We start from the raw sequence: 13,881 nt of genomic DNA, 5'->3' as shown, positions 1-13,881 counted from the left end.
GTGCTGACATTCTTTACTCTTTGTGCTGTAATTGTCCTGTCTGAGCTTAAATAGGCAATGAGTTACAGCCAGAGCTGTTCCAGCTGCTTGTTTGATAACAGTGCTGGTAAGTGATGGCTCAGTGTCTGGTTCTTTTATCACCTTTGATCCTGCAGTTGCACAGACAACCGTGGGGGATTCCTGCCTTTCCCCTGTGCAAGTGAGATCAGGAGGAGACCGAATGCCTCCATTAACTCCACTGCTCTTGCTCTGATGATGTGTGCCCTCTGTAGCTGCTTTTTCTCACAAAAAAATAAGAAAAGCAGATGCCTGTGGGGTTTTTTTAGCATTATTCACGACAGCAACTGGTGCAGCTTGCCAGTGAAGGCAATTGGTCCTGCTTAGCCTGAAGATTGCAGCGTCAGGGGCAGCGACGGGTGGCGGTTCCAGAATTACAGATTTGCATTCCCTGGCTCGGCTGCACTCCTCAGCTGGAGCTTCTGCAAGCTGCTGGGCACCTCGGGCACATCATCTGTGCCTTGGAAACCCAGCAGGCATTTCCTGAGTGCGTAGGTGAGATCCCCTTCTGGGGCCTGGAGGGGCAGAGCTGAGGTGGCAGGGCTGATGACCAGCACAGGTTTTTACCTGTGTGAGCCTGGGCTGCAGTGTGCTGGGGCACGGTGTTGTGTAGCTATGAGGGCAGGCTTCTGCACTGGTTGTTTCTTCATGCAGGTCATTTCAATATCCTCAATATCCCTCACTCACAGGTAATTTCAATATCCTCTGTCAAAGTCATGTATCTGGTTGTCACCGTGATATTTTCTGAAAAATCCCTTCCCCAGGATTTCTTCTCCTGAGCTGAGAGGCCTCAGAAAAGAATGCAAACAATAATTATCTGATTGCTTTGGAATGTGGTCTGGAGGTTGCTCACCAACAGGTGCATCTTTGATTGGTGCCATGTGAATTGTCTTAACTCAATGACCAATCCCAGACCAGCTGTGTCAGACTCTGACTCAGTCACGAGCTTTCATTATCATTCTTTTTAAGCCTTCTGATGTATCCGTTCTCTTTCTTTAGTTTAGTTTTAGTATAGCATTCTTTACTATAATATCATATAATAGAATAATAAATCAGCCTTCTGAGTACATGGAGTCAGATTCTCATCTCTCACCTCATCCTGGGGACCCTCACAAACACCACATTTGGTCCTTCAGGTTATGAGAATGCTCACTTTAATGAGGTTTTGTCTATTTTTTGGTATTGGTTTCCCTCTTCTTTCCTAGCCCTAGATATGTTTGGATCATATTTTTAAACTTGTCTCTGCAAGCATAATAGCTGGAAAGTGAAATTTCTTCATTTGAGGAAAGCAGAAATTCTTATTCCACCTTTTTGTTCTGACATCTGAGATGTCATGAAAAATGTTCTGGGAGGAGTGAGGACTAGACTGATGTTAGAAAGGGGTTTTGGCAACATAGCAGGCTGCCTGCTTTCTTAGTGGAGTTTCATAGCTTGGAAAATGAGATTACTCAGGTGTGGACAGTCCTGTGGGGTAGTGACTGTAGTTCCTACTGAGCACAAGTCCTAGTTGTTAATTTTTGCTCCACTTGCTAGTTTTCAGTGATGGCAGAGCTGCAGAAGGGGTGCTGAACAAGTAAATTATGGTATGGAGAAGGCTGGAGGGGGGGATAAGCTAAAAGAGGAGGCTATTTTGGGACAAGATGATAAGAAACAAGGAATTAAGTGCTGGAGAGCTGTTTGGGCTGCAGACATAGTGAGGCTGATCTGCTGGATGGGAGAAGATGGAGTAAAATCTGGTGGAAAAATCTCTGCATGAAGGCTCTGTGTCTGTGATTACAGAAAGTTTCTACCAGCATCTAGACCTCCTATCACAGTCTTATTCTAAATCTAGAAATCAAAATCATAGCAATGTCTTTAGCTTGATTTTTCCACAGCAGTTTCTGTAGGGCTCTCCCAAGATGAGCTGTCTTCTCTGGAGGATCTCACTTTGGAAATAGGTGATCAGTAATTCTAAAGAACAGACTCTTGGACGTGACAGAACAACACAACACTTGAAAATACTGGTCCTGCTGTGCAAATTGGAGCTGAATAACTTATCAGTGATGCATGTAGACTGGGAAGTAAGAGGAATAAAGCTCACATTTGCAGAAAGCAGGAAGACTATCTTTAAGCTGGATTGAAATTCTTAAATTCCTTCAAATACTTGAAAAGAAGACAACTACATATTGGTAAAATGAGCCTTTTACCAAATATGAGACTACATATTGAGACTTTTACCAAATGAGGCTTTTACCAAATATGAGACTACATATTTGGTAAAACTAGCATAGAATTTTGAGCTGAAGTGCCTTGGCTTTTAATCTATTTTTTATGTTGGGCAGAGAAATGCACAGTAGATCACGCCAGATTTGATGTTATGGTGGAACAAATGAATTTACCTTGCTTCTTGCCAATTTACCAGTGTTGTTGCAGGAGATTACTAGTGCTGTGGATGGAAAAGTATGTGATCCTTGCCATTGCATGTATTTTCACCAATATAATTTTTTTTTTTAAATGTTGTTTATTTTCAGAATGGAGTTTTAGTCAAAGTAACAGAGACCTGTCCACCACTGAACTGCTCAGAAAAAGATCATGTTCTTCCAGAGAACCAGTGCTGCAGTGTTTGTAGAGGTAAGCCAGCCTGGAAGGAATATGGGAATACATTGAAAAGAGCAATTCCTTTTTAATAAGATATTAAGTACCTCCATAAGCATGATCCTAAAACCACTCTGTGATACTCCTTTGGCTAGAAGACTTAGCAGATATAAATCTGTAATTGAACTGATTTAGGCAGGAGGAGGGAGAAAAGGAAGAGCTGGAGGAGAAGGGAACTATTATCTCCTAAAACATCCTATTAAAAGGATGTTGTACTTGAAAAATAAATATATTTTGTTCCTTATGCCTGCAACTGCAGGGTTTTGAAAGTGTTTTGTCAAGGTCTCTATTTTAAAATCTCAAAAATAGCATTAAGATTCTAGCTGGATGGATATTAGGAGGTTGATTTAGAGCTGAGCACTCTCAGGACTAATTTATGAATTAAGCTGGACAATGAAATAGTACCAATGCAAACCAAAAATTAAACAAATAGTGCTAGAGCCTAGAACCTCATTTTTCCTCCTTCCAGAGGATATTGAGATGCAGGTTCCTCTTCCTTTCACCAGGTTGTAGGCTGGACCAGACTGAACAGGCAATAACTAAAATCTTAATTGAGTAAATCCCCTTAAACGAGGAACATGCAGGTAGCACAAGGTTAAGACTTGAGCAAGCTTTCTTTTTAAAATGTGTTCTAATCAGTGCATTGCTGGGTGAATAACCATTCCCTGTGTATTGCATCTGTTCCTCATCTCTCCCTTGGTGCAGAGTCTCAGCTGAGCTCAAGGGGAGCCTCTCAGGACTCACATGGCAGCCTTTAGTGATGCACCTGAGAAATTCAAGCAGGAGATGTGCCAAATGAGCATTAAACATTTGCAGGCTTAGATGGTTATTGAGGTCTCCTGGAATATTTGTCTTGCCTGTGTATAAATACCTCCAGTGCCATTGCAGATGGCAGTGAGGAGGCTCTGAACCTCTCCCTCTGCCAGTAAATATTAATTAATAAATGTGCATGGTTAAATATTTACTGAGGCCTTGAACTTAAAAAACACATGCATGTGGTTGCAGGGACCAGCATGCTTGAGACTCCCTGTTGGGTCATGGTCTAAGAATATACACATTAATTTTATTTTAGCAGTTTCTAGAAACATCTGCAACTATTTAAGCAAGCAGTAAATGTTGCTTCTCTGTCCCTCAGAGGACTGCATGTCTTAATGATACTTCTTAACAGATGGCCCAGTTTGATGTAGTGCAGTGCTGAAAAAGAATGTATTCATTACTTAAAAGGATTAGAAATATGAAAGCTTCAAAGTTGATGGAAGATAAAGTTCCATAATTATTCACTTCCATATTATTGTTAGTGATAGGTCCTCTTTTTAGATATTCATTCCCAAACTGGCTTCATTATTTATAATATAAGATGAATATGTATATTTATGTGATGATCTCTAGAAGCAAGGGAAGAAATTGTATTTTCCCTTCCCAGGAATTCTGGTACATGATGCATTCAATTTGACACATTAAACTTTGACTTCAGTTCTGCTTTAGCTGACTGCTTAAACAGCACCTCCTCTTTTTGTATTTCATCGTGGCTTTTTAAAATTCTTTTGAAAATTATGCCTAAAGATATGATTAATTTTGTCAACTTTACAAAGGCATAAATTCAATTTAGCACTCATAAGTTGCTTTTGTATCTTGAAGTAGAATATATGCTGCTTGACACTTTGCTTCAGTTGCATGCAACCCAAAGTGGTAGTATATAATTTTATCATGTGCTGTTGTTAAAAATGGATATTTATTAAGAATTCCATATTTGGTGTGGGTTTTATCCAGCAAACAGGTGCTCTCTGATATGGCAAGCAGGCCACAGTTTCTGATCCTGTCCTGTGCCAACGTATCCTTTACTGGGAAAGGATTGATTGCTTGTCTTGTTTGCAAAACTGACTTCTTTCAGAGACTGTATTCAGCTTCTTTTTGTCCAAGCCAAAATAGTAAGGAAGACATATTGTAATAATTGCTGTCCTGAATAAGCAAAATTATTTGTTGGAAGGCGACACGGATCATTTGCACATCAGATGCAAATTCCACTTTGTATGAATGATGGTGCAGGTAATTTGTTGCATTAGTCCTTAGCTGAGCCTTAAGTTATTCAACAGAATATTTAGCAAACATTTACTAGCAATGTTAAATGAGAATATTATTTCTGTGTTAAGTTTATCAGTGCATGTTGGTGTGGGCTTTGTAGAATTAGTAGATGTGGAAACAGAAGCCTTCCACTGAATTTCATGTTCTGTAGAATTACAGAATATATTTGCTGATTTGGGCAAGGGTTGAAAGGGTTGCATCTTGTGCTTTTCTAGCTGCAGCAAAGGAATTTCCATGTAATGAAAGGATAAGTATGAGGGGATCAGCAGAAGGAAAGAAAACCACAGAAATACAAAACCTTCATGATGCTGTGGTATGAGACTGTACCCTCTGAAGTACTTCCCACAATAACAGATGAGTGCCATAGCTTCTGCAGGGTAAAACATAAATCTGAGGTGTTTATGGAGATGGAAATTGTGAGTCAGCAAAGAAAAGAGTTGAATACTGTTATGTACAGGGCTGGTGGCCTTCCTAGATAGTCATTATTGCTTGTAAATGGTAGGGAAAATAAAGAGAGCAAATAATGCCTGCTCTTCTTTAGGCTTGCCCCATGGGTTTATAGTGCAGCAGAAGGTAATAGCACATTGCTAAAAGGCAATTTCCAGATTTCAGGGAGGTGGTTGTGTGAGGTGTACAGCAAGGTGAGAGCAGTATGGAAGAACTCTGCTTTAAACTGACAGTTTATTTCTGTGATTTCATGTACTGAATGCATGAACCTCACCAAATCTGTATATGGGATCTATCCTTGGCTGTCATGTAGAGTATATCCAGTTTTTCCTTTCACCTCTGTGCTTTAATATAAATGTCTGCTTTAACTATGTGGCCACTTTATACTTTCCAGCAGGACAATGTGGTGTTATTAAACTGTCTTTTAGGCTTACAGAAAATTTAGTTAATTTTCAAGTTTCACAAAGAATCGTGTCACAAAATACATTTTTCGCTACTTTTGAGAATCACTCATTTTTCTTACAGCATGCCTGCTACATTTTTTATAGCCCAGGGACAAAACTAATATAAAAAACAGTGTCATGAAAGTGTTTTATTGTTCCCTTTAGCTGTTTTTCTCCTTGCCAAAGACAGTGTATAATTTAGAAAGAGTGGATTTTTTTTTTCTCTTTTGCATGAGTGATTCAAATAAAACTTCATGAGAGAATTTTTATGTTGTTGTGCTCACAATTTTAAATACGTAAAAATAGCCTTAACAGCCTTAGCAACTTCAGATGTGCTCTTCTTAAAAGAAAGAGTGCGATGAAATAATGAAGTGGTGAGAGTGGGTTTGTTTCTAGAGAAAATAATTATTTGCTGTCCTGCAGGATGGTGGGACTGATGGATTTAGATTGCCTGCTGATACTCGTTAGGAGGAAAGGGAGAATCTTATTGATGAGGTGAAATATTACATTTTACAGCCAGGAGCAGCATTTAATTCTAAGACTGGGGCTTCTGCCACCCTTCTTTGTGCTGCTTTGGGAAGGGCTTTAGTTTTTCAGTTAGAGGGTGAGAAGGCTCTTCAGTTGTGCATGCTTCTCATCTCTTCCTGCCTGGCTGTGAAACTGAGATTTGACTCTACAGAAATTGAATTTTTCCCATTTATTGCTGTGAGGTAGGAGTTATTTCAAGGTTTTAGATTTATTAAGATTTAATGGCAGTTGATAAATAGGAATTAGTTTATTTCTAAACAGTTGTAGCATTACTTAGGATTTAGAAGAGCTTTCTATCTGAAAAAGAAGAAATCTTTTTAAGCTTGTTAGGCTGTGTAGTTACCATTATTCTACTGCACACTGATAAGCACTGTGTAATAAGCTCTGCATTCATAGAGCAGCTTGAAAGAATGTATGAAGTTGCTGTTTTATGTCAGACAACTGAGTTCTGTCCACAGTCTCTGAAGGTGTAAAAGCTGCTGTTCAAAGTGCTGCTTTGCACATGACTCATTAAAAACTGATTCAGATCATGGAAGGACATAATTGGTAATGCAAATTTTAACACTCTTCCATGACTTCTCCCTCAGATTTACCTTACATAATTATATTGTAACTGTGGGGTTAAATCCTAACAGTAGAAAAGATTTTGAGATTGGAACTACCTTGGATTTTTGAACATTTGCTGGTGCTTTAACAGAAGAATTATAACAATTTTTGTTTTCACATTTAGAGATTTCTCAGTATAAAACAATGAAATGGAGGATATCTTGAAAAGCAAGAGAGCATGGGTTTTAGAGTTTTTGATGTGAAGGGCTAAGGCTATTGTAAGAAATACAGAAAATTGTCCAGAAGTTAGAAGGAAACCCTCAGAAACAAGGAGAAGCACATCAGTGTTGACAATAAAAAAAGTAGGAAGAGATGCAGGTCTAAAATGTATTGATTGCAGCTGAAGTCTTGAATCAGTTCTTGCATTTTACAATCAATAATTAAGCCAAATTACCAAGTATGTAAAAAACTGGATGCCAGCACGAAAGAGCTCAGTGTGCTGCTCTGCAAAAGCAGGTACTGGGAAGATGTTGCTTGGAAAAATGGGAGCAATGTTCAGGTGTCCCAGTCTCAGAGTCTGTGGTCAGGATGACCCTGAGATGTGTTAGAGAGTCTCTTTTCCCAGCCCAACGGCCGATGAAGGAGTCAGGATTCTTCTGTTCTGGTTTTCAAGGTTGTTTATTTTCTGTTATCTATAAAATTCCTTCTCTGACCTGCTGGGATCTGTCCAGCAGGTCAGTCCGTGGCACACCACCCGCCCTCAGGGCAGTCTTTTTATACTAAGAACTGTGTGTACTTTATTTACAATAATTTCCCAATACCCATCACCTATGTTAGACAGTCTGTCTCTACCCTAAACCAATCCAGAAGTGTCACCATCACAGCAGAAAATGGAGAAGAAGGAGAAGGAGGACAGGACACGCCCAGATTCCTCCATTTTGCCTCTTGAACCCCCATTCTAAGTCCCCAAAATTCTACTTTTTCACCCTGTGACAAATTCACTCTCATTCTACTCAAACTCCTGTGGCTTGTAACTCCTCACACAAAGTTGGTAATTGTTTCCATGGGCTAAAATCAAAGGCACAGGTGTTTGTGACTCTGTGCCAAGGTCCCTGAGCCCCCTGCCAGGGTCTGGAGTCCTCCAGGGCAGCCAGAGCAATGTCCTGGGTCCCAACAGCCCAAAATGGAATAAGTTTTTAATTTGAGATATCTGATTTGAGGCCACTAAGGCCTACCCAGTTGTGCAGTTCCTGATGCTGCAGAAGAAACCATGATGGTTTTATGGCTGCTAGCATGTGTCTGGTTCTTTTCCTAATTGTCTTAGTACATTTATTAATGGTCATTCTATATTCAGAATGAAGGAGTAGAAAGAAACTTGTATTTCCTAAGAAAAAGATGGAGCAAACATTTCAGCAGCTTTGATGAAGGAAGAGAGCAATGTTATCAGAAATGTCTGGGGAACGAACAGAGGTCATCAGGCCTATAAAAATCTAAACACACTCTTCAATATTTCATTCCCCTGGTAGTATCTAATTGTGTTTTGGATGACTTTGAAGGGCTGTTGTGCACGTTTATGATTGTGTGTATGTGCAGGGAAGATGTTTCTGGCATCTGTTCTGAATGCAGTCATCTGTAATTTTAATTCATGCTTGCCTTGTCATCTGTGCTGGCCTGAAAGTCGTTAAGATTATCAGAACTGTTTAAGATTTTCTGTGGTTTTGTTAAATCCTCTCCAATTGCCTCTTGCTGTGGTGATTCTATTTTTAAGCCATTCTTATATTTAGAGAGGAGCTGACTGTGTCAGATAAGCCTTTGCTGAATATTCTGAATGAATTGTTATTTTGCCTGGGCAGTGGAGATGCATGCCCTCTGCTATCTCCCACCCATGTGGGATTTAGGGATCCCACTGCAGGATCAGCGGGTGCTTTTGGCATCTCTGGAGGTATTTTTAAGGAATCCTATCAGCCATTTCACACCAAAGAATTAATAAAAATCAGATATTTGGCTCTAAAACTCCTGCTGGGGAGAATTTGGACCAATGTTTAAGAAATCCAAGAACCACACATCCTTGATAATCATCTTTTGGCTCTTTTGTAGTGCTAATTTTGCATTTTTGCTGGGAAAAAAAAAAAGTATCTCTGGACAAACCTCTGATCCAAGCAATGGTGTCCTTTTTCTGACAGAGGCACAGTGAACCCTTGCACTTCTGTTCTCTCAAGTACATTTTTTTCTGCTGGTTAACCTTAAATTACAGTTGTTTTGGAAAAGCTTGGTGACATAATATGTTGTAGCACCATGTGTGCTCTTAGCAGGAATGGCTTCCACTGTCCACTTACAGAGGTATTGAACAAGTTTGCTGAAATGCTGTTGGAAAGTGAAGTGGAGTTACTTCTAGACAGCAGTTTTAACAGATAGGAATCAGTGTTTCACAGGTCTTTTGTGATAATAAATGCCAAGACAGTTTAGAGGTGTAGTGGATGTTCTATGATTGTGTATTCCTAATGACAGGAGAAAAATGGAATGTCTTTTAGAGCCTTTATTTTCTTAAAGAACTGGAGTTAATTTTAAAAGGTAATTTAAAAAATTAAATATTGAAATTATTATTAAAAGTATTATTTAAATATAAAATGGACATTAAAATAATTTTTTACATTTTTTAATGTAAGGCTCTTTTAATAGCCTTCAAGCTTGAAAAGCTGATTCTGGATGGAGACTGTTCATATTTGAGTTGATAAAGGAAACAAAATCAATGCAGATTTTTCCAGAGATTTTTTTTTAAAAAACAGGTGACAGCTCTAGTGGCAAAAAATGGATAGGTAGGGTGGCCATCATATCTACAGATAGGGTTCAGAGGGGGCAAATAAACAATGAAGGATTCACAGGGCTGTGATGTGAAAATTAATCACTGGCTTGTGCCTGGGAAAAAGTGCTGTTAGAGTGGTGGATCTGAGACCTGGGACTTGTGATTAGAGTTAACTCTGAGAAGCCTTGGCTAATTGTCTTAAATTTGCCATGGGCTGATCATAAGGTAAAATGTTGACTCACTGGGATAAAAAGAGCCTGGAAACAGAATTTTGTTGCAGAAAGTTGCATGATGCTGCATACCAGCACACTTGTGACTAAAACATCCTGATAAAGATGAAATTTTTTTTTTTACAGGTTTGGATGAGAGGGAAATAGAACTAAATATAAACCAAATACCCTGAGACAGAGTAACAATCCATTCTGACCCAATAATAATCAAATCAAGCTCATACTGCATATGAGATCGAAGGAGAATTATGATTCCAAAGAAGTAGAAAACAGACCAGGATGCCATAGTCTTAGGGGAAACAAAGAAAATATTATAAAACTTAGTGTCTCTTGGACGTTATCTGGAATGCCAGTAGAATAGGAATCCTGTGTGGAGAGCATAAATCAGATGCTGAATGGGTGAGTTTGAGGAGATGGGTTCCACTGTTCAGTTCCAATTATAGTTATAAAGGCAAAAATGAGAAGTCAAATACTGTGATTGCATAAATGGCTAAAGGCAGTGTATTGGCACCCTATTTTACCAGTCTAAAATGTACCTGGGCTTCACAAGGCTGGGTCTGGAATACTTGAGTTGTTTTTACTAGACTGTGAAATGAATAAAGACTAAAAGGGATAACTGAAGGTTTCATTAAGGGAATTGGTTCTTTTTCTCAAGCTGGATTGCAATGAAAGAATGAGCCAGCTGAGCACAAGGAAGATACCTTGGCTGTTAATAAAATGAATTTGAACTTTAAGTGTAGAATTGGATGTTGACACTGCTAACAGGTGTTAATATTTAAAAAAAATTACCTCAGAACTCAGCATTAGATGATCAGACACAAATCTGGAGTGCACTAAGCTGGCACAACCTGAGTGTTAAATTAGTACACAACAGAAGTGTGTGTGTAAAAATACATTAAAATATGATATCAAAGCAAGGGATAGCCAACTAAAAATACATTAAAATATAATACAAAGCAAGGGATAGCCAACTAAAAATACATTAAAATATGATATCAAAGCAAGGGATAGCCAACTAAAAATACATTAAAATAGGATATCAAAGCAAGGGATAGCCAACTAAAAATACATTAAAATATAATACAAAGCAAAGGATAGCCAACTAATAATACATTAAAATATGATATCAAAGCAAGCGATAGACAACTAAAAATACATTAAAATATGATATCAAAGCAAGGGATAGACAACTAAAAATACATTAAATATGATATCAAAGCAAGGGACATAAATAGAGACCTGAATCTGGCATTTAGATGTTAAAGTCTGCGTTGTGTTTTTTTTAGCTATTTTTTAGGGGGTGTTAGGAAGTTTATGATCAATGAACAAGAACTTTTAGTTTGCTCCTTTATGACCAGGTGTAACTGGCAGAAACTGTTCTGGTATTCAGATCAGCACAAGCTGGAATACCAATAGATGATGGTATATGTGGGTTTCTGCTTTTCCTCCTTCCAGGACAGAAAATGGATAGAAAATAGGATTTACCAAAATGACTGCTTATAGATCTCAGACAGATAGAAACGGACTCTTGGATATTAATAGAGAAAATCCATAAAACATTCATCAGTGGAGGGAGGAAAAACAATTCCTGTTGTCAAATTCTGTAAGTTATTTCTTAACTTCCAGTGGAGTGCCTTTAGAGATGAAGTTACAATTAGTTTCAATTTAGACTTAAGCAGAGAAATATGTTGACATGTCTCTGAGAAATACTGAAAATCAGAAAGAAAGAATTTCAGCCACTTCTACCTTTACAGAAGGAGGTGGGCAAGTTCATCCTATTTCTAGAAATAAGGAATAAGAGAAACTGTTCACAAAGAAATTACTGAGAACTTGTGTGAAGGAAAAAGGAGAGATTAATAAAACTTCCCCTCGATAGAACACGAGGCATGGAATAATTGTTAACTGTAGAAACAATTGAGCTGGTTTTTGGTGACAGAATTACAAGGCAGTGTATGTGGTTGCTTTGACTACCGCTACAATTTTGTGCAGTGTCTCATTTTGGTCTACTAAAAGCACACGTGGCTGTGCATAATAAGAGAATTTTGAGGGCTTTTTTTCTTATATTACACTTCATTGTCCTTTTGATGTAAGTTATTTTATTAGCATTGCACTTCCTGACAATCAGAGACTTAATGCTACGTGGGTTCAGTAGAACAGTAATGAATTGTCATTGCTTCCTGCTTTGGAGTTGTCTTTTTTCCTGAATAAAATTAGTCACACAAATATCTTCTCGAAGAAAATGTTTTTTCTGAGAATGAATTGATGGAGAAATCCAAAAAAAGTCTCTGTGCACCAACTACGTTTATAGAGAGAATTTGGAATGTAAAATGCCTAAGTTTTTGAGTGATACAGTCAATGTAAATACCTGAATATCTGAACTAAACATGTTTTAAAAGCTTGTTGTGTGTTCCTTGTATTTTAGGCCATAACTTCTGTGCAGAGGGACACAGGTGTGGTGAAAACTCAGAGTGCAAAAACTGGAACACAAAGGCCACTTGTGAATGCAAGAACGGTTATCTCTCTGTCCAAGGAGACTCTGCATATTGTGAAGGTAAACAAAATATTCAAAGACCCATTCCCTGAACAACTTATTCAAAAACATGAGATAAATATGTAGATGAATATGGAATATGTAATATGAAATAAACATTCATTACATATTCATTCCATATGAATATGTAATATGAAATAAACGGTAGGTGAATGCATTTCATTGCAGAGTTCAGTTTCATGGTGGTGAATATGACAGGGCCCCTTTTTGTGTTCCTGAATTGAAGGTTCCAGGTGCTGCTGGGCCCCCCTCTCTGTAGGTGTCTTGCATTGCTGCAGCTGGGTCTTTGTGCACCATGGTCAGGCTGTCAGGACAAATTTTAAACCACTGTTTTTCAGACAATAGCACCTGCCTTCTAAAATGTTTCTTAGAGAACAGTGTCTCCATAAGATGCATTAACTTAGGAGGTGGGAATTGTGCAGGCATTTGTGAGAATGGTAAGTGTGAAGGAGTGCTGTGGCTCGGATCTAAAAATGATGACATGCAGTCCTTCCTGAAGCACTTCTGTGGGACAGGTACTTTGCTGAAATGGCTTTCCTATGGTACATGAGAGACCCATTTCTGAGAAGATTGTAGCTGAGGTACTTCTGTTCATGGGTTATGCCATCACAGGAATGAATGCAGTGGAGTATTACTCTCCTTCTTGTTTCCCAGTGTTTTCTAGAGCTTGTTATTCAGAGCTGTGATGTACTTCTGAAAAAATAAATGGATGATTCAATGTGTACCACATTCCTTCCTGCCTTTGCATTGTGGGTTGGGTTTTTTTTAATGCTCTTGCATGTCAGGCTGCAATATTTTATTTTTTGACCATCGTAGGATGTTTTTGAGCTACTCTGTAAAAAATATTTCCCTTGATTGTTTTTGCAATAGTGCTGGTGATGGAAGGGGATGGCATTTTTGACAAGCTGTTAAAATATAGCATAAGAATTGAAATACTGAGGACTAAGGATGAAAGAATAAAAAAAGATGTGTGGGGATTGTGCTTAAATGAACCTGCATTCATAAAAGGGCCTTTTCATGTATACAAGTCAACAGGATGGCTTGAAATAGCATTTTATAAATATGTTCACTAAAGTGCAGCTTTAAATCTTTTGGTATTTAGTAATTTCTCTACAAACATTAATTTGAATGGTCTGTTATATTCACTTTCAGTGACTGGAAAAACAGTTCCCACATGTGCTCTTAAAGGTAGGCAGCAGATATATTGTGTATAGAGAGAAACTTTTTAGGTACAATAAACTGAGCAACTGCTTTTTACGTACTGCAAGGACTTCTTGCACATCAGAGGACAGGCTGTTTATCAGCTGTGATACATAACCCAGTGTTAGCTGGGCTCTTCTTTGCTGTTTTAAATAATTGCAGTGCTTAGTGTTTCTATTTACCCTTTTTTTTCTGTGGAAAAAATTCAAACATCTTGACCCGAGTGATTTTGGAGATATTGGCAGTCCATTAGTGGTAGTGATCATGGAAAAAAGAGCTTTTAAAAAGAAATAAGCAGGAACTGCAACATACCTGGGTCTATGTTGCATAAATTTTTGGAAGGGCAAATTACATCCCTGA

General features: G+C 38.3%; 1 protein-coding gene across 3 annotated transcripts in view; it reads left to right on the top strand.

Moving 5' to 3' along the window:
- The window catches only part of NELL1 (neural EGFL like 1), a 318,623-nt gene that overhangs the window by 85,430 nt on the left and 219,312 nt on the right, over window positions 1–13,881 (top strand). For all 3 annotated transcript variants that reach the window (XM_071417123.1, XM_071417121.1, XM_071417122.1), the window contains exons 11-12: window positions 2,568–2,667; window positions 12,193–12,321. In XM_071417123.1, the coding sequence (XP_071273224.1) occupies window positions 2,568–2,667; window positions 12,193–12,321 (229 nt within the window). The remainder of the gene's footprint in view (window positions 1–2,567; window positions 2,668–12,192; window positions 12,322–13,881) is intronic.

This window comes from Agelaius tricolor, unplaced genomic scaffold, assembly GCF_023055355.1.
Source record: "Agelaius tricolor isolate 1412-34295 unplaced genomic scaffold, bAgeTri1.0.p SCAF_67, whole genome shotgun sequence".
NCBI classification, from domain to species: Eukaryota; Metazoa; Chordata; class Aves; order Passeriformes; family Icteridae; genus Agelaius; species Agelaius tricolor.
The sequence above is the reverse complement of the archived record's forward strand: the minus strand, read 5'-3'. Positions and strand labels throughout refer to the sequence as shown.